This window comes from Echinops telfairi, unplaced genomic scaffold (assembly GCF_000313985.2).
Source record: "Echinops telfairi isolate 266 unplaced genomic scaffold, ASM31398v2 ScPeMD7_15;HRSCAF=58, whole genome shotgun sequence".
Classification (NCBI taxonomy): domain Eukaryota; kingdom Metazoa; phylum Chordata; class Mammalia; order Afrosoricida; family Tenrecidae; genus Echinops; species Echinops telfairi.
The window spans coordinates 535,596-559,926 of record NW_022103912.1 but is presented as its reverse complement, the minus strand read 5'-3'; the positions used below and the strand labels follow the sequence as shown (position 1 = coordinate 559,926).

The window sequence follows — 24,331 nt, the reverse complement described above, 5'->3', positions numbered from 1 at the left end:
ATGGTCCTGGTTCTCTTCCTCCTTCGGTTCAGGGCTTCAAGAAAACCCACGCCAAGAATGACCGATTGTCCTCACCCAGCATCCGCGGATGAAGCAAGTGGGCTGTATAGATGTGTCTTGTCTGTAAAGCACTCTGCTTCCTACAGTCTAAGCAATGATCTGAGAGGGAAAACAAATTACTGCATGATAGAGCCCGTCTCAAGTTCAGATGTATGAAGTGTGGAAAAAGAAAAAGGCTGTCTTTGGAATCAAGGAGATAAAGTCGTAAATAGCCAAAATGGTATTGCTAACCCTGTTGGGTGCACTATTTCATTTAATCTTTCAATAATCCAGAAAAGAAGGCCCACAATTGACCTCATTTTACAGATGTGGAAATTCTGTTTCCAGAGACATTAACCAATTTGTGGAAGATAAACCAAGATCTGTCTGCCACCCAATAACTGAGCACTGGTCACTAGACCATTCGTTTCACATCTGCTAAACTACGCTGTCTGATGTCTAGTTACTCCAAAGGCCCTTCCTGCTCTGATAATCAAGACTTCTGTCCAGGAGAGTTAGGACCCCTGATGGGGCAATGGTTCCTCATTGGGCTGCTACCTGAAAGATCAGAAGGTTGAAACCATCAGCACTCCACAGAAGAGAGCTTTCTACCCCCAAAGGATTCACAGTCTCCCAGACTCACAGGACAGTCATACTCTGCCCTACAGGGTCGCACTGAGTCGGAAACATTTGGAAGGCAGTGAGGTGACCCTGGTACAGAGCATCAGTTCTTGGTGCTCCATGTATTTCACAGCCCTCTTCTACACACCTGACTTTCCTGCTCCTTTAAGACCTCAGTTCTCTGAGTCAAGATCATGAATAAATCGATAGATCAATAAAAATCCACTGCCATTTGATAATGTAGTATGTACATACAATGGAATATAATTCAATAATTTATAAAGTAAAGTTCTGATCCATGCAATAACTTGGATGAACCTTGGAAATAGTATGACCATTGAAATCAACAAAACGCAAAAGGATAAATATTGTACCACCCAGTTATATGGCATTCTTCCAAAATTTAAACCAAACGCACCGCTAGCCCTGGTTGTGTACTAGTTTATACTACGCAGGAGCGCTTAACGTGTGAGATGCACAGTCTCAGAAACTCTGACAAGCAATCCTATTCTCATAGGGTCACCATGAAAATGAAATGCAAATTCAGAGAGATAAAAAGTAGTTTATCAGGTACTAGGAGAGGGGGAATGGGGAATTATTCCTAAATAGGTATAGAATTTCTGTTTGGAGTAATTAAAGATCTTTGAGAATAGAGTTGATGGTTACACAACTTTGTGAATATACTTCATGGCACTGAATTTACTGCATCTAAAACTTACTTTTTAATGACAAGTTTTATATTATACATTTAAAACTTATTTTAATGACATAATTTATATTATTTTTTTAAATATATGTATTAGAAGTTAAAAGGCTAATCAATTTATAACGATCTAACAGCAAAAGAAGAACGGAGATAATGAGTATGTTCATACGCTGTAAAAAACGTAACCAATGTCACTGAACAGCTTGTGCAGAGGTTGTTGGATGGGAAACTAAGTTACCATGTAAACTTTCACCAAAAAACAATCATCTAAATTAAACATGCACACATATGCACTTACGAGGGGGTTCAAAAATTCATTGGAATTGGATAATAGAAAATTTCCATCAATTTTTGAAGCCCCTCATAATCTCCACAATGTGGTTTAAGCTTTGCTGTTGCTTTCTCACGATAAACTAGTCTCCCTGAAACACATGTTCTTAGCCTATTTAAAATAAGCTGAACATGTTATATGTTCTCGTTATCGACCATCTCATTATGTAACATTATACATTTACAGCAACAGAAAAATAACTACTCCCAAATATTTAGGACAAATGTCTGACAGAGTAACAAATGCCAAGGTACAATGCACGAGTAACAATGGCTGGGACAGTTCAGATGTTTCACGTTGACGCTGCCATGATTCTCAGTGTTTGGGCCATTGTGTCGTCATCCTGTTTTACAGTCTGTGGTAACTGGTCTGCATTTTCATATGTTGCCAGTTTTCCTAACCATGTTGATAGCTGAGGAGTAAGTATAAAAAGCAGAGCTTCCAACTAGTTCAAAGCAAAGGTAGTGTATTGTGTTAGACAGGGTTCTCTAGAGGGATAAAACCAAATTCCTGATAATTTAATATATTTATTTATAAAGATAATTAGATATATAACGAGAAATGAACTGTTAAATCATATACAGATAAATATATAATACAAGAAATAAACAGTTAAATTAGAAAGTACTACAAATGGCTCAGTGCAACTCACGTCCGTGAGAGAAAGTTGAGAGACTAGCGGTCCTTCAAGTCTAGTCTGATGCCAGATCTTCCTCTATTTGTAGAGAGAGCTAGGCTATGTCAGCACAGCGGCCAATCACAAGGCAGGTCACCAACCGCCAGTCCCCAGCTCCAGAGAAGTCTTAAAGGGACCTCATCTTACAGTGACACAGTCCACAGGCTAGGCGTCCCACAGGCAGTGTAGCCTTTAAATTGAGGCACAGAACAAGCAAGGCAGCCGCACACTGGTCCAATGATCACAGAGCGAGAGACAACAAAGGCGAGACTCACCAAGCCATTTATCTCTCTGCCCTTCAGTTAATCCCACTTATGTTTATCAGCCAGGCTGGCACAATAAACTATCTCATGCATCTCATGCTTAGCAACCAAATCTCTTGTGCCTCAAGGAAGAAAAGAGGCAGTGGTACCCACTCAAAGATGGTGGCCAGCCACGCCTCTTTGAAGGTGATTGGACACCATCTTGGAGCAGGGTACCACTGCCTGTTTCCTACTCCAGTCGAAGTCCGGCACAACATGCATGCTGCTCTTGTTTCTCTCAGCCGTGGCTAACCCACTTCAAACTTGTGAGAGGCCCTGGAAAAGTAACATTAATTACGCTGAATTGTTTGGGCCATGGGAACAAATAACCCACCCATCTCTATATTGGAGGGCTGTTAACTATCTGCTAAATCTTTACCAATCCAGTATGTGACGCTGACACTGCATGATAGCTGTCTGGCATTTCTCTAATTACTAGTGAGATCGAACATTTGCTCATGTGCTTCTTGGTTTGGCTGCCTAGGTCCAGCTCTGCTACTTGCATGGGGGGATTTATTTATTTCATTTATTGTTGTTATTGTGGGAACCGTTAACAGCAAAATAGAAACCAATCCAGTAAGTTCCCCACATGCAATTCAGTGACATTGTTTTCACCCTTCTTTTCCCAACTGTTTCCCACTAGAACTGCTTTGGGCAATTTAAAACCACATTCTGCCACATGAAATGAAAATCTGTCACATACCACGACTGTACAAGGATGTGTGTGTGTGTGTACCTGGTACAGGGACTGGTGGCAGGTCTGTCCTCAGCTTCCTATCTGGTGTGGGAGTTATGAAAATTAGTAAGAATGCCGAGGGTCAAATTCATCAAAATACTATTGGGAGGATGGAAGAGGTCAGCTGGAGTGAGGGCTTGGAGACCAACCCTCCTAGAGAAAACCCTGAGCTAGGAGAATTCGGAGAGTCCCTGGGTCATTAAGGAAGTAGAATGGGAACCACATTCCAGCTGCCTATCGCCACAATCCGCCCGCCTCCTGTTTTGCTTTTAAACGTATTTTGTAGTTGTGGCAAATCTATATATATGACAGATTATTTTCCTTTTCAATAGTCTTCGCTTGTACAATTTAGTGGCATTATTAATATTTATCAGTGTGTTTAACTACTATCAGGATCCATTTTCAAGTTTACCCATCATCCTTAATGGCAGCTCAGGCGGGGGCAGTGAATTATTTAATGTGGGTCTTCTAGCCAAAGTCTCTAACTCTACCAAAGACCTTTCCCTGTTTGGGTCTGGTCAGAAGGTGGGTAAAGATACTGATATGATTTGCCCGTGAGTGATTATGAACAGGATTCCCTGTCATGCCATCCTGCTGTGTATAAAATGAGCCTTTGAGAAAGAGGAGAAGGAATCTCATTACCAACAAGAGCCAGGAAAGGACGTGAGATCCCTGAACAGAAACGCCTGGAGTCAGCAGACAGCTACAACATAGAAGGAGCAGAGCAGGGCTCGCAGAGTGACGGACTTCCCAACCCACGGAGCAAGTCAAGCTCGTGGGAGGTTATTAGAAGACCTGAAATAACTGTGTGACATGTCCTGATAAACAATTCTACTCTGCACATTTCTCATTAGCATTACAACTTGTCAACCCTTTAATCATGAATATTGTCTGACAGTTCTATGTAGCCATTGAAGTGGATATTAGAACCCAAAGAGGTAAAATAGAGACCATTAATTAAGACATCTGGGTCCCTAAGCAATGAATATTCCCTTGCCTCTTCCTTCCTCCCATCCTTAGTGATCACTAAAAAACAATTGATCTCTATACATTTCATTATCCTGAATATGTCTTATAAGTTTATTGTCTATTGTAAAATCTTAATTGCTCTGATTGCCTGTTTTTAAGACTCACTTGCTAAGTATGGTTTTGATATTAAATGATCAGGGGGAGATGAAAAGAATATTTTATGACACATGAAAATGTGGAATTCTATAGCAGTGTCCATAAGTAAAGGTTTATTAAAACACTGCCACATCTACTTAATCACTATTATCTGAATGCTTTCTTCCCACAGAATGTAGGAATGAATTGTAACACCGAAGCAAGTCCACAACCCATTGGGTCAGAGCTGCAACAACTTAGAAAAGTGTGTTAAAACAACAGGAAATACCCTTATGACTGCTTGTCACCCAGAATGTAGCCAAGGAGGGGACATAGAAAACCAAGAAGCCAGGTGGAAAGGAGCTTCTTCAGTTTGTGGCCTTGTAATGTCAGCTTTCTGAGCAATCATTACTTCAATGGATTGTGAGAGTAGCTAATTTACAGTGTCCTTGGTCTTGAACGCTACTGAATGCAAGAATAAGTTTGGGTCAATGCTAGACCCACACACGGTTCATTCTGGAACAAAAATGAATGGTAATCCTAGATTCACTCACAGGCAAAGTTAACCCAGATGGGACACCCAGTCTGATGGACCAGATAAAATTTGCAGTGAGAGCTGTCTACTCTGAAAAGGGAAGTAAACCGCCCCTCCCCCTCCCGGAACACAGCAGAGGAAATCATTAATATGTTGCTTGTGGAAGCAATGCTAGAATGGCTTTATTGTGATAAGGACAGTCTTCCAATGAGTAGGTCCTTTACACATCTCATTACAAATTACAGAAATGGTAGTCAAGGGAGCCCCTTCTACATGGGCCCCCATGTAACTCTACTGCTGTGAATCAAATCAGCACTCCAAGAAGGTGTCAGATCTGTTGGCACATCTTCTCTGCATGGATTTTACAGATGCAAAAAACATAAGAATAATTAATAGGGGAATGTGAAGGGGTAATGAAGAACTTATCCCAGTAGGAAAGAGATTTTTAGGTGGCTGCTAAGAAGTGGTGGAGTTGACACAATGGTTCTAATACAGTGCTGCAGGACGTTGAGTAGACCAGTGAAACTTCTACTTGTCCCTCAAGGTTAAGGAATGCTATACAAGTCCATTCTCTTCACCACAGCTGGGAAGTATTTAATGATGGGAATTCCTCACTGGATCACTGGAAGCAGAGACATACCTAGTTAATAAACATAAGATTGACAAGGGTCAGGGTTCTGGTTCTCATCAGGGGACACAAGGCTGTATGCAGATGTGTGGGTAAATCGGCCTGGGAGGTGGGGAAGAGACATTCTTGGGGCTTCTTAGACACAGGAGCTCAATGCTCTGTAATTCCCAAACCTACCAAGAAAATATTGAAGGAGCCTAAGGTTAAGACTAGGGGGATATGGAGATGCAACAGCTGATGGGCCTAAGGTGAGAATTTGGATGAGAATTGGAAGATTTAAACAGATCTTGCATAAAGTAGTTGCCTCTGCCTTACCTGAAAGTATCATTGCTTGGATAATAATATGTCTAACTGGGGAACACTCCCTCTACCTAATATTGTAAAACTGAAAGCATGTAATCTGTAGACCTATAATATAGATCTGTAATGATTGGACATGCTAAATGTGTCCCATTACAATTGCTTAAACCCACTCGGATTGTTACTCTGAAATAGTACAGGATAGCTAGTGGGCACAAGGAGATTACTGCTCTGATTAAAGACCTGCTAGAGGCTGGAGTGTTGGTGCTAACAAATACTCTGTATCACAGCCCCTTTGACCTGTAAAAAAGACAGGTGCTCATGGAGATTGACAGTAGATTATCAAGGTCTAAGTAAAATAGTGTCCCAGACTGGCTACACTACCTATTCCAAAGACTAAGTAGCTTTCTCAAATCATGAGGTGACCCATTTCTTGATTGAAATGTACTTTACTTATTACACCTTTGCTCTGCTTTAAAGAAAAAAAAACACTAATCAGGAGGTCCTGAATTTGGTTGCTCTATTTGGATTGTGGACGACTCATCATCTACACCTGGAAATATTGTTAGCTCATAGCCATAAGACTATTTGCAAGAAACTGCATTTGAGCGGGGGCCTGAGCCACAGCAGGCTGCACAACAGAAAGCAGTATCACGCTGCTTGCCTGGAGGCCCTTACATCCACATTCAAACATGCTTTTGGAAGTCTCTGCTGCACACGCTTATGCAGACTGGCATTATGGCAAACACCCGAGAGCACTGCCCTACGAGACAATCGCTGGGATTCTGTACTAAGAAGTTTCCAGAAACTGCAACACCCTTTGAAAGGCAATGAACTGCCTGCTACTGGGCACTGACTGAGATTGCCTCGCTGACAGAAGGACATAAAAGCAGTATAAGACCTGAGATACCCATCCCATAATGTCTTGGAGATATGTCAGGGAAGATGCTGCCCAAAGTTGTCCAAACATGGAAATGGTTCACACAGGAACAGCTCCTGAGGGAATGCAGGGTGGCCTCCACCATTTCACAAACAGGTAGCCTCCTTCCCCACAGGGCCAACCCTCGAGCCACCAGAGGCTATTTCAGAGAGAGTGCCCCATTAACAACTATCGGCTGACTAGTGGCGAACAGTTTCTTGGTTCACAGGTAGCAGTTTTGAGTATGTGGATGCAGAAAGTTGCTGCATAGAGATCAGCAGATGGAAACCAGACTTAATCGAAGACGGCAAGAACAGGTCAGCTCAGTGGACGATGCTGCATGCTGTTTCCTTGTCGTGAAGAGAGAACTGGACAACGCCAAGAGCCCATGTGTTTGGAATTTTACAGGTAAATGGGCAGTTGCCAATGCCTTGGCTATATGGTCAGGCAAATGGGCCATGGAAAACTGGTCTATTCAGGGATCACCTGTGTGGGACAAGGACAAGTTGACGCCCACCAGGAGAACCCCTTCCTGGGTCAGAAGGTGAATGGAACCAGCATGTGGACAGGGTTGTACTCTCTTGAGCTGGCTAATTGGGTGCATGAATGGCTAATTGGGTGCATGAAATGAGTAGCCATAGGCATGCTTCAGCAACACAGAGCCAGACTGGATCTCGACGCATCCCTTTCAGAGCCTCTGAGACTCAAAATGCCAGTAAGGATTGCTTGGTCTGCCAACAGGAAAGACGAGGTTGCAAATGGCTGCGGGACAGACTCCCCAGGCTGAAAGCCCTAAACATAGCTGGCAAACCAGTTACAGGAGAACGATGAGACCCGTGGCCCAGGTGGCTACAAATGGATCTTCACAAGAATAGACGCGTACTCCGTTCTGGGTTTCGCAGATTCAGGGACGCGTGCAGATGCTAAGAACACTATCAATGGGTTAGAACAAAAGATACTGTTCAAGATTGGGCCACCAAGTTCTATACACTCAGACCAAAGAGCACACTTTACAGTCCACAGAGTGCACTGATAGACTAAGAACATCATCATATATGGACATGCCATATTGCATACCACCTCAGAGTAATAGTTTGATAGATGATTGGAATGGGCAATTGAAATATTTGTTATCCAAAAAGGGGGAGATAAGGCACGAGGGACTGGCATTCATGCCTTTATGAGTGTGTGCTCACACTCAACATGGGGGGACAAATGGAGGACCACCACTAGACAGATCCCTACATTTCTCAGGAGGCTATGGAAAAGAGGTGGTGGGTGGAGATGCTGGTGCCACTGTACAGTCCTTCCCCCCATCACCTGAAATTGCTTTCTTTCTTCCAGATGCTGTGAACCTAAGACCAGGGATGCAGCTTCGAGTACCAGAAGCTGGGGTGACCACACAGCAAGAGACTCTGCCCATACCCCTGAATCCGTAAGTAGGAATTCTCAAGGGCCTGATTGGATGTAGTGGACCTTCTCTGCATCTGGTAAAACTGGGGTTGACTGTGAATAGTGTCATATTGCCTAGTGGTCGAGCAAGTCCACTCGTCTTATACCCATGCAAACCCACACAACACGAATGAGAACGGACCGAGGGAGAAGCACTTCCTGACTGGTCTTGCTACCAGCAATCTGGATTGGCACAGTAGCTGAGATTAATGTCCATTGCCAAGGTGGAAACTTTAAGGTAAAAATAAATGGCAAGTGGGAGGAAGGAGATATAGTAGCTGGTAGTAAAGCAATGAATAAACTTAGAGCAAGAGAATCTCTTCTCTCAGTTCAAGTATGAATGTCTTAATGGCTAGAAGAGTCAGGGGCTGAGTTGGCCTGAGTTATAGTCAATGAATATGGCCCTTGTAGACATAATCCCTTATGTGATATATTATAATTCTGGACTTCATACACCTGTGGCTATAGTCCCATTTTGGAGGGCATTATTGGCTAATAACCAGAAATAGGATGAGATTAGGACCTGACCTCAGCCGAGGGTGTGCTTATGGCCATACTCTTTAATGGTTACCTTGGTTACCATTACTTGTAATGGCTGTAAGGAACGATATGCTACATCTAAGAGGAGAAAAAATGCTTCTGGAGGGTGTGAGGTAAAGCATAGATGATTAAGATTAATGGAGGGGCAAAGCCTACTGAAAACACCCTGACTAAGGTCCCAGGTCATCTGTGCGTCGATACAATACTGTCTTGGGTTGGAGAATATAATATTATATTTCAGTGTCATTTAAAAGGTGAAAGGTTATATGTTCATTTGATTGCCCTATTGATACTCATTGGAATGCCTACCCAATGACCTTTCCCTGCATGGGTCGGATAGAAGATTGAGGGAGATAATGATTGGATTAGCTTGTGAGTTATGATGAACAGGACTCCTTGCAATGCCATCCTGCTACATATAAAACGAGCCCTCTGAGAAGCAGGGGGTGTGATCTCACCACCGGCAAGAGCCAGGAGTGGAGTGTGTCCTCCGGATGCATCTGGCTTACCCCTGCCTGACCTTAGGGTTTGGGACTGAACAGCCCCCACCTTCTTCACACTTTCGTGAGTTTCTGTGGGACTTTGCAGTGATTACAGAACCAGCAAATGTGAGGGAAGAGACTCAGGGAGGAGCGGGGTGGAAGTGGACCTGAGTAGCATCGTGGAAGAGTTGGCCATCTGGGGCATCACTAGTCCCCAGCTCCTTGAGACTAGTCTGTGGTGCATCTGTTCTCAGCATCATCTGCCACTTCAGACAGATCTTGAACATACTCTGCCTGTCTCCAGGTCAATGTTTGTTGCTGCTCCCTTGACCTTCTTTGAAGGAGCAGCAGAATGAGAAACCCTGAGGACCTTGGAAGAGCATGTTAGACCTTTCATTGCTAGTTTTAACAAAGTGCACAAGTAAGGGCTTGGAATAACTTCATGCAGTGCATGAGCCTGGACTAGATCCTGTATCAGGGTGAAAATTTGCTATAAGGGACATGTTCAGAGGAGTTGACCAGATTTTAATAAGGCATGTATGGTGGGAAACAGTACTGCAATCCATTTTAATAAAGGATGTACAGTAGGGAACACAGTCACATTGCGTAAATATTAAATTATTGAAATTGGTAAAAGAAAGGTTGTATAAGAGTATGTCTTCTTGGGAAATACAAGCAAAAGTATCTAGAAATAAAGGATCATGTAGTCTACATGTATCAAATAATTCAGGGTTATACAGATACATACAGTCACATAATGAAAAAGAGATAAAGAGAATATGACAAAACATCAAAAACTGCTGGTGCACATATAGACGTTCGTCATCTGAGCTTTTCAATTCTTCTGTTTGAAATGTAAAATGACTTCAAAATAAAAGGTAGAAATCAAATTTAAAATTAATATTCCAAAAAAAGTTAAGAAGAACTAGATCTATTAGAATAAGTATTCCTGCCTCTTCCCTAACACACACACCACGTGGGAAAAAGCAAGATGTATGGGCACAGTACAATTACACTTTCAGCAGGTTCAAGTTGCCAATCTTTCAATTAGCAGCCAAGTTTTATTTAATCATTGCATCGTTGTTAGCATTGTTGAAAACTAGGAATATACGAGGGGGCTTCAAACGTATGTGGGAAAATGGAATAAAAAGAAAATGGAACTTTCCCGTGAATTTCTGAAGCCCCACTAGGGGCTCTTGCCTAGATCAGAGTGTCCCCAAGAAGAAGAGGCATCCACCGTCCTGTCTGCTTGCATTCTCCATCCGCTCTCCCCACTTACCTTATTACCTCTGAGCTCTTTGGAAGACTGGTGAAGGCTGGGAATACAAAGAGCAGTCATTTTTCTGAACAGAGGGTTGATCCTGAAATCCCACATGAGACAAGCTCTGAATTCAATTATGAAAAACACCCAGTCTGCTGCTGCATGGACCCGGCTTTCTTTCTACCTGGAAGCTTCCAGGTCCTCTCCATTCCTCTTTTACTCCTATAAAAATAAGCGATTTCATTTGCTTTCTAGTTCCTTTATCCTTAAAAAAAAAAAACCTAGCCAGAATTCTTCACGTTTTCTTGCTTAAACACTAGGATATGTGTTGATGGATGCTCACTGAAGTGTGTGCTAACTAGCGACAATAAAAGTAGAAGCAATCCTCACATTATTCTAGAGGAAAAAGTGTACAACATTCATAGATCATAATGCATCCAGTAAAGACCAGCGATTTTTTTGTGCTGCCACATGAAAGACATTGAGGATATTTTGTTAATAAACAAATGGAAGATGTTGAACAGTTTTTATATGATCTCATTTCACTGAAAAAGATAAAAAGCATGCATGTATGTATTTCTATATATCTAAATATATCTGAAAGGTAGGATCATAGAAAGTTTTCTATAGAATACATGCTGTATATACTCGAGTATAAGCTGACCCGAATATCAGCTGAGGCACCTAATTTGACCACAAAAACTGCATTAAAAATGTGCTGAAAAACTTGGCTTATACACGAGTATATATAGTATTTGGCTGTTCTACTACTTTTATACTCACAAAATATAAAGGGAAAGTATTTTAAGTATATATAATCTAAGGCCTTTGTTTTACTCAGTTTAACTCACACTTCAAGTTAAAAATTAACCTGCAAAGAAACTTTCTGATAAGGCAAACGGATAAATTAACAAAGTAAGTAATCTTTTGCCTCATTCCATAAACTCAAAGTCACTGTTATAATTGGGAGTAGACAAAAAACGAAATGGTGCACTTGTTATTCACTTAATTCTAAGAGCAACTCACAAAGCGAACCTCACCAGTTTTACAGGTTAAGAAAACAAACTACAAAGTGATTAAATGACATCCCTAGAGGAAAAGTTGGTTTTGAAAAAGGCAGAATTGCACTTCTGTCCACACTATAAAAGAGATGAAAAGGGACAACACATCCGGCCTTGAACTTTCATCTGCGTGGCTTCCCGTTAGGTCACAAGGTAGAGATGGGGGGTGGGGAAGGGCAGGAAGAATCCGTTTTTTGTTTTGCTTTCTTCAAAATGTTCTCCTTCTACCTATTTCTTCAGAGAATCCCTGGTGGAGTAGTGGGTTACACAGTAGCGGGCTGCCGACCACAAGGTCAGCATTTCTAAACCAGCAGCTGCTCCTGGGGAGAAAGATGAGGTTTTCTACACTCATGAAGATTTCATCTCGGAAATCCATAAGAGTGCTTCTACCCTGTCCTATAGGGTCGCTGTGAGTCAGAACTGACTCTATGGCAGTGAGTTTGGGGTTTTTTTGTTTATTGTTTATTTTGTTTATTGTTTTTTGTTTTTGTTTATCCATTTCCTCAAGGTCCCTTCTCCATCAAGCCTCACATACATCCTCCTTCAGAGGTCCTTCATGAAGTGTCTAACCCAGTAGATGTTCATAATGAACTCCCAGAGAAAGCCTTCTGGGCAATGGATTCCTCTCCCACTCCCCCCAATCCTTCCAGGGTTCCCATTATTACACAGCAACAGTTCCATCATTCCTAGGCAAGTCTGATTGTTTGGCATGGGGGAAAAAGGTTTCAAAAGAATATTAGAAGGTCCATGAAAATTCTATGGGGAGCCCTGGTGGAATAGTGGTTACTCATTGGGCTCCGATCAGCATGGTTATTGGTTTGCACACACCAGCAGCTCCACGGGAGAAAGACTGGGCTTTCTACTCACGGAAACAGATACAGTTTATGGGAAACCCACAGTGGGTCGCTTTGAGACAGCATTGATTCAATGGGAGTGAGCTTTTTTTTTAAAAATAGCCTGCATACCAGGCACCATTTTAATGCTGAGTACTGACTACTTTTGTTAGTTAGCTAGTTTAGGGACAGGGTTTGTCCCTCCCCTGCCTGCAAAGGCCCCCTTAAGGGAGGTTGGCAAGACACCATGCAACTATTAGATACCCATGAAGACCCCAAACTGAGCATGCTCATACTCAAGCCCCTGAGCCAGGTGGGATGTACACCTGGGTGGTGGAAACTAGGCCCAGGCTCATAACATCATCCAAGTGGGCTTAACCCAGCCAATGGGGTCAACCAATACCTTCAATCATGCCTTCCCCCAGCCAGGGGTATGGGCTAGAATAAAGGCAGGGAGCATGCTCAGGGGCTCTCTTATACTCTCTTACCCTGCTCCTGGTCAGTGGCAGGTCAGAGGGTGTGGGCACATGTACCACCTGGGTGTTCCCGCTCAGACCCACTTTGTACCTGCTTGGGGGCCACATGTGCCCACTCTTGGCCTATGTGGAGACCCCAGCCTCTCTGGTCCCAACACCCTCTTGCCCCTTGCTCCCTCTACCACTCAGTCCCTGGGAAACACCTCCCCCCACCCCAGTTCCACACATGGGAGCTCCTTACCACGTGGTTGTTCAGGCCCAATTGTGAACCCCTTTGAGACTGTAAAACCTGAAATTTGTCATATCCTTCATAAAAATCCACTTGGATTATAAAATGGGCTTCAGTGTGAATTCTTTCATCATGTAAAGCAAAGAACCAAGGTATAACCCACTCCAGAAACCTAACACTTAGTAGGGGCGTTATTTTCTTCATCTCTCAGATGAAGAATCAGAGGCACAGAGAGATAAAGTGACCTACTTAATTGGCCAAAAAAATAACCAAATAATAGATGCTCCAGAGAGATCTATCTCCCTCTCTGGCCATATCCATATCGTGTTCCAAACTCAGTCATCCTAAACCACTTAGGATTCCTGGGATAGACAGTGTGCTCAATTACACCCCCCATTTTGCTCATTCTTGTACTTTGCACAAGACACTCTCTTCTCACTAAACTATCATCCTCCAACAGACAGGAGGTTTTGTCTATGAATGAAAGTAAGACATCTACGAAAAATCCATTCTATAGTTAACACTTAATTGTTACTAGTATGTAAAATACCAAAACTTTCTAGATGACAGTCCATTCTGGCAAAGGCATTCTGATCTCAAAGCCAGACTATGCCCTTCCAGATTGCCTGGGGTTCTGCTGCTCCTAAGTGCACCTCACCATCCCCACTCGTCACCTACGGTGGTGCCTTCCACTCAGGAGCTAACCTTCAGGATGGATCTGTCCACAGCGACCTTTGGTCATTGACAAAGAGGTCATTTGAAAGTCTTGCAACCTCTTTTCAATAGCTTTCCCACCTTTAGGAGAGAAAAATAAAACTTCCCAAGAAAAACGAAATAAAGATACACATATGACATTCTGCTCTGTGCCCAGCACCGAGTATGTGCTGGACAAACCAATGATTCCTTCCCTTCCCTCATGCAATCCACAATGTCTAATACCTTCTAGCCTCAAACTCAAAACCAAGCCCATTGATCTCTAGTCCATTCTGACGTAGAGTGACAGAACAGTGCAAGGCCCACTGGGTTTCCAAGGCTGTCTGGGTGTAAAGGTGATGCATTGGGCTGCCAACTGCAAGGTCTGCAGCTGGAAATTGTCAGCCGCTTCTAGGGAGAAAGACAAGGTTTACTACTCCTATAAAGAGCTATAGTCTTGGAAACCTACAGGACCAGTTATAACCTGTCCTGTAGGATTGCCAGGAGTAGGAATCAACTTGGTGGCAATGAGTCGGGAACTGGAATTTTACAGAAAGGGATTACCACGTCTTCTTTTCCCATGGAGTGGCTGGTGATTTCAACTCTCAGTCTGGTTAGCCATCAAGCACTTTAGCCACTGTACCACCACAGCTCATTTGAAGATGCTTATACCCACTAGGTGCCAGCCTGTCCATTCCAAACTCTTGGTGACCCTACAGGAACGCTAGAACTGCACCATAGAGTTTCTCATGCTAAAACTCTGTACTGAAGCAGGTAGTCATATCTTTCTCCCCAAGACAGATTCATACCATGGAGCTTTCTGTCCACAGCACACTTAACCCATTGCACTACTTAACCCAGAACTCCTTAACAACGTTTTTAGAGCACTGTAAGACAAAGATGCTTATGGACAGCACAATCATAAGGATACAAAGGTAAAGGGGAGATAGACTTGCCCTGTTTTCATTGAGTTTCTATTCTATTGTGCAAGGCAGGGAAGTAAAATAATGACACTGCATATTTTCTTTCAGCCACCAACCAACAAACGTATTGCCATCAAGGTCATCTCAACGCATAGTGCGCCTGTAGGGCAGAGTAGAGCAGCCCCTGTGGGTTTGAGACTGTAACTCTTTTGGGGGGTGGGATCAGAACCAGTTATTTGGTTTTCCTGTCTTTCTTTTTTTTGGAGGGGGAGTTCTTACAGATATCATAACATCCCATAGTTCAATCACATCCACCAGGATTGGACAATTGCTACCACAATCCCTTTCCAAACATTTCCCTTTTTCTTGATCTCCTTGAGATCAGCTCCCCTTTGTTTCTATGGCAGTGGAAAGCCTTGTCTCTCTTCCCTGGAGCAGCTGGGGGTTCCGTCGGCTAACTTGGTGGTGAGCAGCCCACCGTGTAACCACTCCGCCACCAGGGTGCCTTCTAACACTTTGCCCACATACACTTAGCGAAGTAATAGGCAGATATTTAAATGATGTGTGAGATGTTCTAGTTTTATGGGGGAAATGGTATTTCAAGAATTGTACTTAGTAAATGCAAGAAACAACTTTATAAGATATGAAATGAAGATATACTTAATATCTCAGTGGTTATAAAATATACCTATAAAAATTAAAACTGAAAAACTGCTAAGGTACTGAAAGGAACATATTTGCAAAAGAGAACGTATTTGCAAATTACTGTATTCGAAAAGGAATTCTGTGAGAATCATCAGACATTGCCCCTGAGCTGCCGACCAAGGTATATCCAAGGGTGGTCTCTTCCCAAGCAGAGGAAAGAATAGCAACAACCATTTTAAAACGCGTGGAAGCCATTACTTCCGTGGGCTAATGGACCGACCACAAAGCACTAGTCTCCACAACGTTGAGACCAGAAGAACTAGATGGTGCCTAGCTGCCACTACCAATGGCACTGAAAATGACCTTATTGGAAGGTCCTGGACAGAGTAAAAGAAAAATGTGAAGCCGAACTCAAAATCATAAAAGAGACTAGGCTTACTGGTTGCACAAAGACTGGTCAGACCCCCAAGACTGATCCTTAGCCTCAGGTCTGGAAGCAAAATTATCTTTCAGAAATAGGCCACCATTTAAAATCAAAAGAACAGCATTCATCAAGAACAAAGTTCAGAAGGTTAGCAAAGGAGGAATGAACACAGGAAATACAGGGAGGAAGTGGGATGAGGGAGGGTATATTGAGGGGATTTCAATGAACGAGTTAGAACAAATGTGCATAAGTCATTGAACATAAAACTAGTAATCTGCTCTGCAAACCTTCACCTAGCAGCATAAAAAGTTTATGGACATCAAAGGTACAGGAACTATGGCCATACAAAAAAAAATCTGTTTCTGACCTATCGGGTTGTGGTGGGGGTGGGGAGGTTGTTTTCTTAAATGTTTTGAAAGTCGGCATTTCCTTAAAATACTCAACAAGCTGAGCAAACCATGTTCCCGTTCGTCAAGGAAGCACTGTATTGAGATAGTTTTGTGTTGCCCTTCCTCTTCCTGAGTTATCTAGAGAATTCCTGGATTCCTCCTGGTGTTGACTGTAGAAATTGGGGGGTTTGTTTTCTGGCATGACATCATGTTTCATAGAATCTTGTACAGTCTGTTTATGAAACAAAGGATATGAACTATAGAGTAGAGAACTTATTTCCTCTGTGAGTCTTTACATAATTCACAAAAAAGGGTTTTTTTTTTAAGTTATAAAAAAATTTTAACTGACATTTTAACCAAGTAATCAAAACTATGCAACAATAGATATTAGGCAGGAGGCTAATGATTTAGAAAAGTAAACTTTGACCTTTATGTCACCTTATAAATTTGAATGTTAAAATTAAGATACTACGAAGCTGATTTGGAGGTGGGCAAATATTTTGCAACATGGAAGGAAAACAACACTTTAGAAGAGTGAATATAAAATGGTACGGCTGCTGCCGTCACTTGGTAACATGTCAGAAGTCTTAAAAATGTTCAAACTCTTTAAGTCCGTCATCCAACTGTGTGGATGTTTATCTTTTTTAAAAGTCAACATTTCACATAAAGATTTACGTACACGCATATTCTTCCCCAGCAGTGTTAACAATTGGAAACCACATGTCTACAACATAAAACTGGTCAAAGAATTACAAAAATTGTAATCATTCTCAAAGCATTTTTAATGACAGGACAAAAATTTCACCAAAGTAGTCGATGAAAACCTCAGGATGCCCGTAGCATGAATGCAATTTAAAAAGATATATGTGCAATTATGCAGAAAGTCGGTCAGCAGTCATTCTCAGGGAAATGAGAGAATTTGACATTTCTTTTCATTTTCTTCTTTATACTTTTGTGAATCCTCCACATTTTCCACAATGAACATGCATTATTTTAATAATTGGGAAAATTTCATATTAAAAATAAATGTGATCACCCCCCACTATCATGACCCCAGTCCTGTCTTCCACTGCAGGCTGGATTAGAGCATCTGCACAGGTACAGATAGGAGATAAGAGCTCACAAAATCCAGGAACAGGAATGTGAGTAGCGAGACCAGGAGGTTAGGGAGAAGGTGGGGAGAGGAGGAGAGGAAGAGGGAACAGATCACAATGACCAACACATAACCACCACACCCCCAAGGGATGAACAACAGAAACCACTGGGGGAGGGAGAGCGTGATCAGTGTAAGATGTGAAAATAATAATAATTTATAACTTATCAAGGGGTCACAAGCATGGGGGGGGGGCGGAGAAAAAGAGTAGCTGATACCAAGGGCTCAATAGAAAGTAAATGTTTAGAAAATAATGATGGCAACATATGTACAAATACGCTTGATAGAATCAATGTATGGGTTGTTATAAGAGCTGTAAGAGCCCCCAATGAAATGATCTTATAATTTTTTTAAAAAGGAACTCAAGATGGAGTAAAGACTTAAATATAGACTCTACAACTATAAACAGAATCAATTAGAAAACTGGGACAAATTTAAGGGCCCCAATGCAAGGCATAGACAGAGTACCAAACATAATGAAAAACAGCCACTCTAAAGAAGAAAAAAAGAGAACTGGGTCTTCCTAAGAATGCATTTGTGTACATCAAAAGACTTGCTTAAAAGAATAAAAAGAGAACCCATGAAAAAATTTAAAGAAAAATAAATGTGACGGAGTTTCAAAAAGTTCATGGAAATATCTTTTAAATTCATTTCCCACAAACTTCTTAAAACCCTGCTCCCCGTTCACAATAAACACAGAATGATAAGATTTGGGGTAGCTCATGTCCCCTTCTCTTTTAATGACTCTGTATTAGGCACAAAGATAATTCCTGTCTTAAAAACCTCAGTAAGCTGACTGATGACTGCCGCCATCCAAAGGCTGACCTTGGGGGGAGTGAAGGAGGGAAAGGTCAACAGACTAACCCAGCATCAAGGCTTCTGAGCGCTCCCTCAGCACCATGAGAGAGGGCCAAAGAAGCACATCCGATTCAATAGGCTAAAACATTTGGAATCTTAATTTACACAAGAAAGTTGAGGAAAGAAACTGTACCAAGGTACACAGTCAGTGGGTAGCATCTGCCTTTCCATAAAAGAGAAAGATAAAAAAAGAAGCCCTTCCCCAAACAAACATACTAAAACCCAAACCAAACTCGCCACCATCGAGTTGATGCGATCTCATAGGACAGGGTAAAACTGCCCTGTGATTTCCAAATTTGTAACTCGTATGGGAGTAGAAAACCTGATCTTTCTCCCAAGGAGAGCTGGTGGTTTCAAACTTCTGAGCGTGACAATTAGCAGCCCAATGTGTAACCACCACACCAGGATTTCTTAACAAGCACACACAAGAGCTATTTTGCTGATCCAGGCACTGTCCAACCATGAGGCCACTAAAGCTGCCCAAAGGCATAAACCATCGCTTTCTACCTGAGGCACACTGATAGTGGGAGAGAGCTTTCCCTCTGCAGAGGCAGACATAGACTTAATACTGTGTTTCCCCGAAAGTAAGACATCCCCGAAAATAAGACCTACTTACAGTTTTGCCTCTCGCTGAAATATAAGGCATCCCCCCCCCAAAAATAAGACCTCCCCGAAAATAAGGCTACGGTAACTCTAGACTCTTGACCGTAGCAGTGGGCGCTGCCACGCAGCTCACTGTTGACCTCAGCGCAGCTGGAGCAGACAGGAAGTGTGAGGTCTCTTTTAATTAAACAATAAACAATAAATGTATACCATATTCTTCATGAAAAAATAAGATATCCCCTGAAAATAAGACCTAGCGCATCCTTGGGAGCAAAAATTAATATTAGACACTGTCTTATTTTGGGGGGAAACGGGGTAGGGTATGAGCTAGTTTCTTGGTATAGAAGCTGATAAGTTCAGCAACCAGAGGAAAGCCTGATGGTCAGGGTAGACCCCCAGCTCCAGCTGGCTCCCTAAATGCAGGGAACACTGCAGAGTAAGCCCCACGTGGAAGACAAACTGCTACCTTCACACTTCCGTTCTCAGGCAATTTGGCACAACCCTACAGAAACGGCATTCGTTTGCTTTGGGTTTTTTTGCCCCTTGCTCTCCGCCTTGAGCACTGAGCCCATTGTATACTAGGTGTTGATGAAGTGACCCCGGAAGAAAGTGCCATATTGTTAGCACACTGCAAAAATGTCATCCATCAAGGTATTGGTTCATATGTTCTAGTAAAAAGAACAGGAACTTTCAACCACTATCACATCAAGACTTTTCAAACATTTATTCTTTTATACTTGAGCTTAGTTAAAAGTCTGAGAAGCAATCAAACATTTATTCTTTTCAACTTTGCCCAATTAGAGTTATCATTCTGCTCGTGGAAAGACCGATTCACAGAGAAAGAAGAACCCTAACTCACAGTCATGGAACCAGGACGTGGCTAGAGTTGGAATTCAAATCCAAAGGCATTTTCTCTCAGGACCTCTTAAGTGATCTTGTCCTTGTCACCAAAAAAAGTGCCTGTGTATTAATTGTGGATTACTGCCCCTGGGGTCCTTTAAGACATGGCCAATCTCCATGTGGCCAACCAAGGGCAATTCTAGAAAGAACAGCAGCCTGATATAGCAAAGGTGCTGTCATCTATATCAAGAAAGGACATCATACTCCCAGTACATAATAATCGTAACTGTGCCTACCACTTACTGAGCATTCCCTACTGGCAGATGGACATACGTAATGCTATACAGCGACACTGTGACAGGCAGAGCCGCCTAGTTTCCTCGGTCTCACAAGGTTTCCTCCTTTGGCAGTCTTACTACTGACTCTTTCTCTTTATTAAGAATTACTTATTATTCTTTCTTTATTTGCATTTTCCTTCTCTGACAGGGCTTCAGCTTACCAGGGTTCGAGATTACAGATTTTAATGTATCTTTACCGGCATTTGACTTCCATAACAAGATGGATGACATCCTGATTTTTCAGAGGAAGACAATGAAACTTAGAAAAGACACACGTAGGAAATGGAAGATAAACCTAAGTCAGATATGACCACCAAAGCCCATAAAACCAGTTGCTATTGAACTCTGTTTGTGTCACAAAACAGTGCTCCATCGGTTTCTCCCAAAACACTCTGATTAGACTTGAAACAGAGGTAGGGTTAGCAGCCAGGAGTATTAACTCTTTGCATTGCCCAAAGAGTCCTTCCCAAAATTCATCACGCCCATTGTGGAAATGTAACGAATCCAAACGGGTCTTTCAGGGCAGTTCCCCATTCCTTGTTGGCAGAAGGAGTCCAGCCCCCACTTTCTGACCCTGGCCCAGAACTCCAGTCACTACCTTGATTGAGGTAGGTCAGTGTCTCTTCATGCAACTTCACAGCTGGGGACGTAGAAGCACACAGCACGTACTGCAGGGGCGGCAGGCGAGGCTCATTCTCCGGAGACAGCTGAGGCTCCTCCTGCTTGAATATGGGCAAAGCGAGGACATCGCTGCAACACACAGAGAGGAATGATCAGGAGCAAAGCTAAGAGGAGCCAGTTCACAAGACGTAGCAAAGTTAATGAGGGGGATGTAGCCCACCAGCGTCAGCATTAACACAGCCAGTACCTCAGTGTGCAGGCCTAGTAGCATACCTCACTTCATAAATACGCTAAGGTGCTTTTATGATTCTATTTTAACTGAACTGCTCAAGGGGGTCATAGGCTACAGTCAGCGAGGAGATACAAAACCAATTTTATCAAATATAAAAGTTACAAAAATCTCTCCAGAACAGAGCCTCCCAGCAGATCACCCTGTGTTAAGAGTCACGCAAATCTCTCCTAAATGCAAAACGAGGAAGGTTTCAAATCAGTTTTCTTATCCACATGGACAACTTGAGAAGCCTAATGATTCTTTTCCTCCAAGTCTCCACAACAATCCCATCATCATAAAACAGAAAGAAAGAAGGGGAACTAGTTTGTAGAGAACATTTAAAATGCTCTCAGGGGGTAGGAATCCTTGAACATGTGAAAGTGGGGTGAGCAGAGAGACCTAAGACCACTAAAGCATGAGCAGGACGGAAACAGGTGCCAGTGCCCTTATCTTGATCGACCTCTTCCCTTGGTGTATCCCGGGTAATGGATCAGATTAGCTGACCCCACTTCGCTGTATAAACAGCAAAGTCACTGGTACAATCTGTTCTTCACATAACACAGTAAATGAGTCTGGCACACACCTCAACAATGTCCAACCAATTCTCGGAAGGAAAAGCCTGGCTTCGGGCATATTCTGGGGAACAGCCTCCTACGTGGGGGCTTCTTTGGCCACTGTCCTTTGACTCAAACCACCCTAGTGCCATACTGTCTGGGGCTTCCCACCACCGTGCCACCAATGAGGGACACACTCCCAGTCCGTGTGGCTATCTAGCACCTTGGGAAAAGTACATAAACCCGTTTCCCTCAGGATTGTATAATTTCCTATTTGCATAGGCCACGTTAAAATAATGGTCTGTGGACTATGGCTTTTAAGGTAAAAAGGAAAGGGGGGTAGGAACCATCACTCAACAGTAACTTGTCTCAGGGCTGCTATCCTCTGTCAAGGAATAAAACGTCACAAGAACATCAAACGGAAAGTGGGATGGGGGCAAAGGCCCTGGGGGAGTCAGACAACTCGCCGAAAGAAGCTGTGCAGAGCACAGAGATGAGCAAACATAGGACCCAAAAACCAGGAAGGGCCAGACTTTCACTGCCTTTCCTTGACTAAAGTCAGCCTCTAAGACAGCAAAAGCCTCCATTTCCAGGAATGGAAATAAAAATTACGTCTTCATCCATGGTCCCCAAAAATGACCCCCGCAATCAATGTGTCTTTAATAGTACCTTTCATCCCAACCCCCCCCCCCTTAATGCAATTCCAAAATCCTAAAAGGTATCTGAAAATTTTCACAGATAAATTATCATCTCCATAGCAGATGGTGAAACTATTCCTCCCATGCAAGGGAAGGATTATGTCCTAGTGAGATGGCATTGTAAAAACACTCACCCTTCCCAAGGGTCACCTTCAAATTCATTTTGAGGTATTGCAACAATGGTCACAAAGTTAAATTTATGTAACACTAAAACTCCAGCATGCAGTTGAGTAGAAATAAATTCTATCCTGTTTAAGTGAATGGAGCCCTAGTGGTGTAGTGGTTAAGTGTTGGGTTGCAATCAGAATGGCCGGCAGTTTAAAACTACCAGCAGTTCCTCAGTAGAACGACTGGGCTTCACTTTCAGTCTCAGAAACGCCTCGGGGGTCACTCAGAGTCAGTTTTGACTCAAGGGCAGTGAGCTTTGTTTAAGTGAATGGACACGATCTTCTAACAACCGCACACCACATCTCCACCTCCACCTTGCACTGGTGATTAAAACAATGACACCTCCACTCAGTCCTTGGGATGTCTTTCGAATCAGTATCCAAGCCAAGACTTACATAGGACCAAGGGTTGTTGAGTAGGAAATTCTTGGCAGCCCCTTTTCCCGTTCCCAAATCATTGTGAGTGACTCTCACTTTGAGACTCTCCGGCTCTGGGACTCCCTCAGTCTCACCACACACTTTCCCAGACCCTGTATCAATCGGCCTATGGGTTAAGTTAGGCACGTTTAATAAATTGTGACTTGGGTGGAAATAAAGACCAACCAGAGCTGGTTCTGGTGAGTTCTGAAGGTGAAATGTCTGCTAAGGAGTACCCAGCTAGCTACACAGCTTGGCAAAACAGTCCTACAGGAACGAAATAAAACGAGGGCCCAGAGTCCTTAAAGGGTAGAATACTGAGAGCCAGAGAAATGCTTTCAAAACAGGCAGGACTTCGTTTTCCCTCCGAAGAACACTAGTCAAATCCCCCAAAGAAAGATTTCCATGAAGGACATTAAGTGCAGGAGCCCTCAGGCAAATCAATACAGGCCAAGACCTCCTGCGGGCGGAGGCGCCTGCTCCCCAGGTGGGCTTGCCAGGTCTGGGGCTTGGTGGGCTGGGCAGAGCTCTGGGCCCGACACGAGTGTCTGGTGAGCGACCCAGGGCGGAGAGCACGGGACTGGATTTCCTAGACTGGCACCAAATTGAAGGCAGACAGTTCCTCTTGCTCTTGCGCCCCAGTACAGGGAGAAAAATCGAACAGGGACAGGTTTTTCACCAGCAGGTGAGCGCCCTGCACCACCACCCCCGGGGTTCCCAGCAAAGCGCCCCCTCCCTGACTTGTCCAGAACCCGCTGCGGTTCGTCTGTTCTCAGAACCAGCTCAGAAGACACGGGATTCCAGGGACCTCGCTGCCACTGGGCAGCAGAAAGCCCAGAAGGGGCTCTCCAGACCCGGCCCGCCAGCTTCGTGGCCCGCACTGGGACCCCCAAGGGCGCCCGAAGCTGTCGGGGGCCTGAGAGCGGCTCCTCCGGCCCAGTGGGGCCCCAAGGCTGAGCCCTTACCGCAAGTAGCTGCCGGAGCTGTGCTGGTTGTAGTGCTCGGGCTGCGTGTGCCAGAACAGCATGGCAGGCCTCCGCGCGCGCCCCGATCTGCGCAGCAGCCTTCCACCAACACCTGAGCCCGGCTCCGCGCCCCGACCGCGCCCGCAGCGCAGCAGGCGCATTTATAGGTGGCTCGAGGGGCGGGGCCGCGGCAGGGCGGGCCTTGGAATCTCAGAGAGTGGGCGGCTCCCCAGGGGCCGCCACACCTGTGCGGACCAGCAAACTCGCGTGCCCCTAGGTCCCTGGGAACAGGAGCGCCGCGCAGCTGCCCCCTGAGGCCAGCGCCGCCCTCGCTGGAGGGGCCGCCAGGTAACACTCACCAGGAAGAGAAACGGGCATTTAATTCTAAGTGGGAAGGAAACCCCTGAAGCGTCCGAAGCCCGGTAAAGACATCTCTGATTTGCGTTTGGCAAAGACCCAGCAGTGCTGACAGGGACAACAGTGCAAAAGGGGCTGGCGAGGAGGGAGTCAATCTCCGTCTGACCCACACCCACATGAGAGC

General features: G+C 43.7%; 1 protein-coding gene across 2 annotated transcripts in view; it reads right to left on the bottom strand.

Annotated features, from left to right (window-relative positions):
- Nucleotides 1-23,867, bottom strand: part of TFCP2L1 (transcription factor CP2 like 1) — a 69,345-nt gene extending 45,478 nt beyond the window's left edge. For both annotated transcript variants that reach the window (XM_004711875.2, XM_045287435.1), the window contains exons 1-2: nucleotides 23,791-23,867; nucleotides 20,696-20,847 (exon numbers count right to left, since the gene is read on the bottom strand). In XM_004711875.2, the coding sequence (XP_004711932.1) occupies nucleotides 20,696-20,847; nucleotides 23,791-23,852 (214 nt within the window). In that variant the 5' untranslated portion in view covers nucleotides 23,853-23,867. The remainder of the gene's footprint in view (nucleotides 1-20,695; nucleotides 20,848-23,790) is intronic.
- Nucleotides 23,868-24,331: the final 464 nt, after the last annotated feature.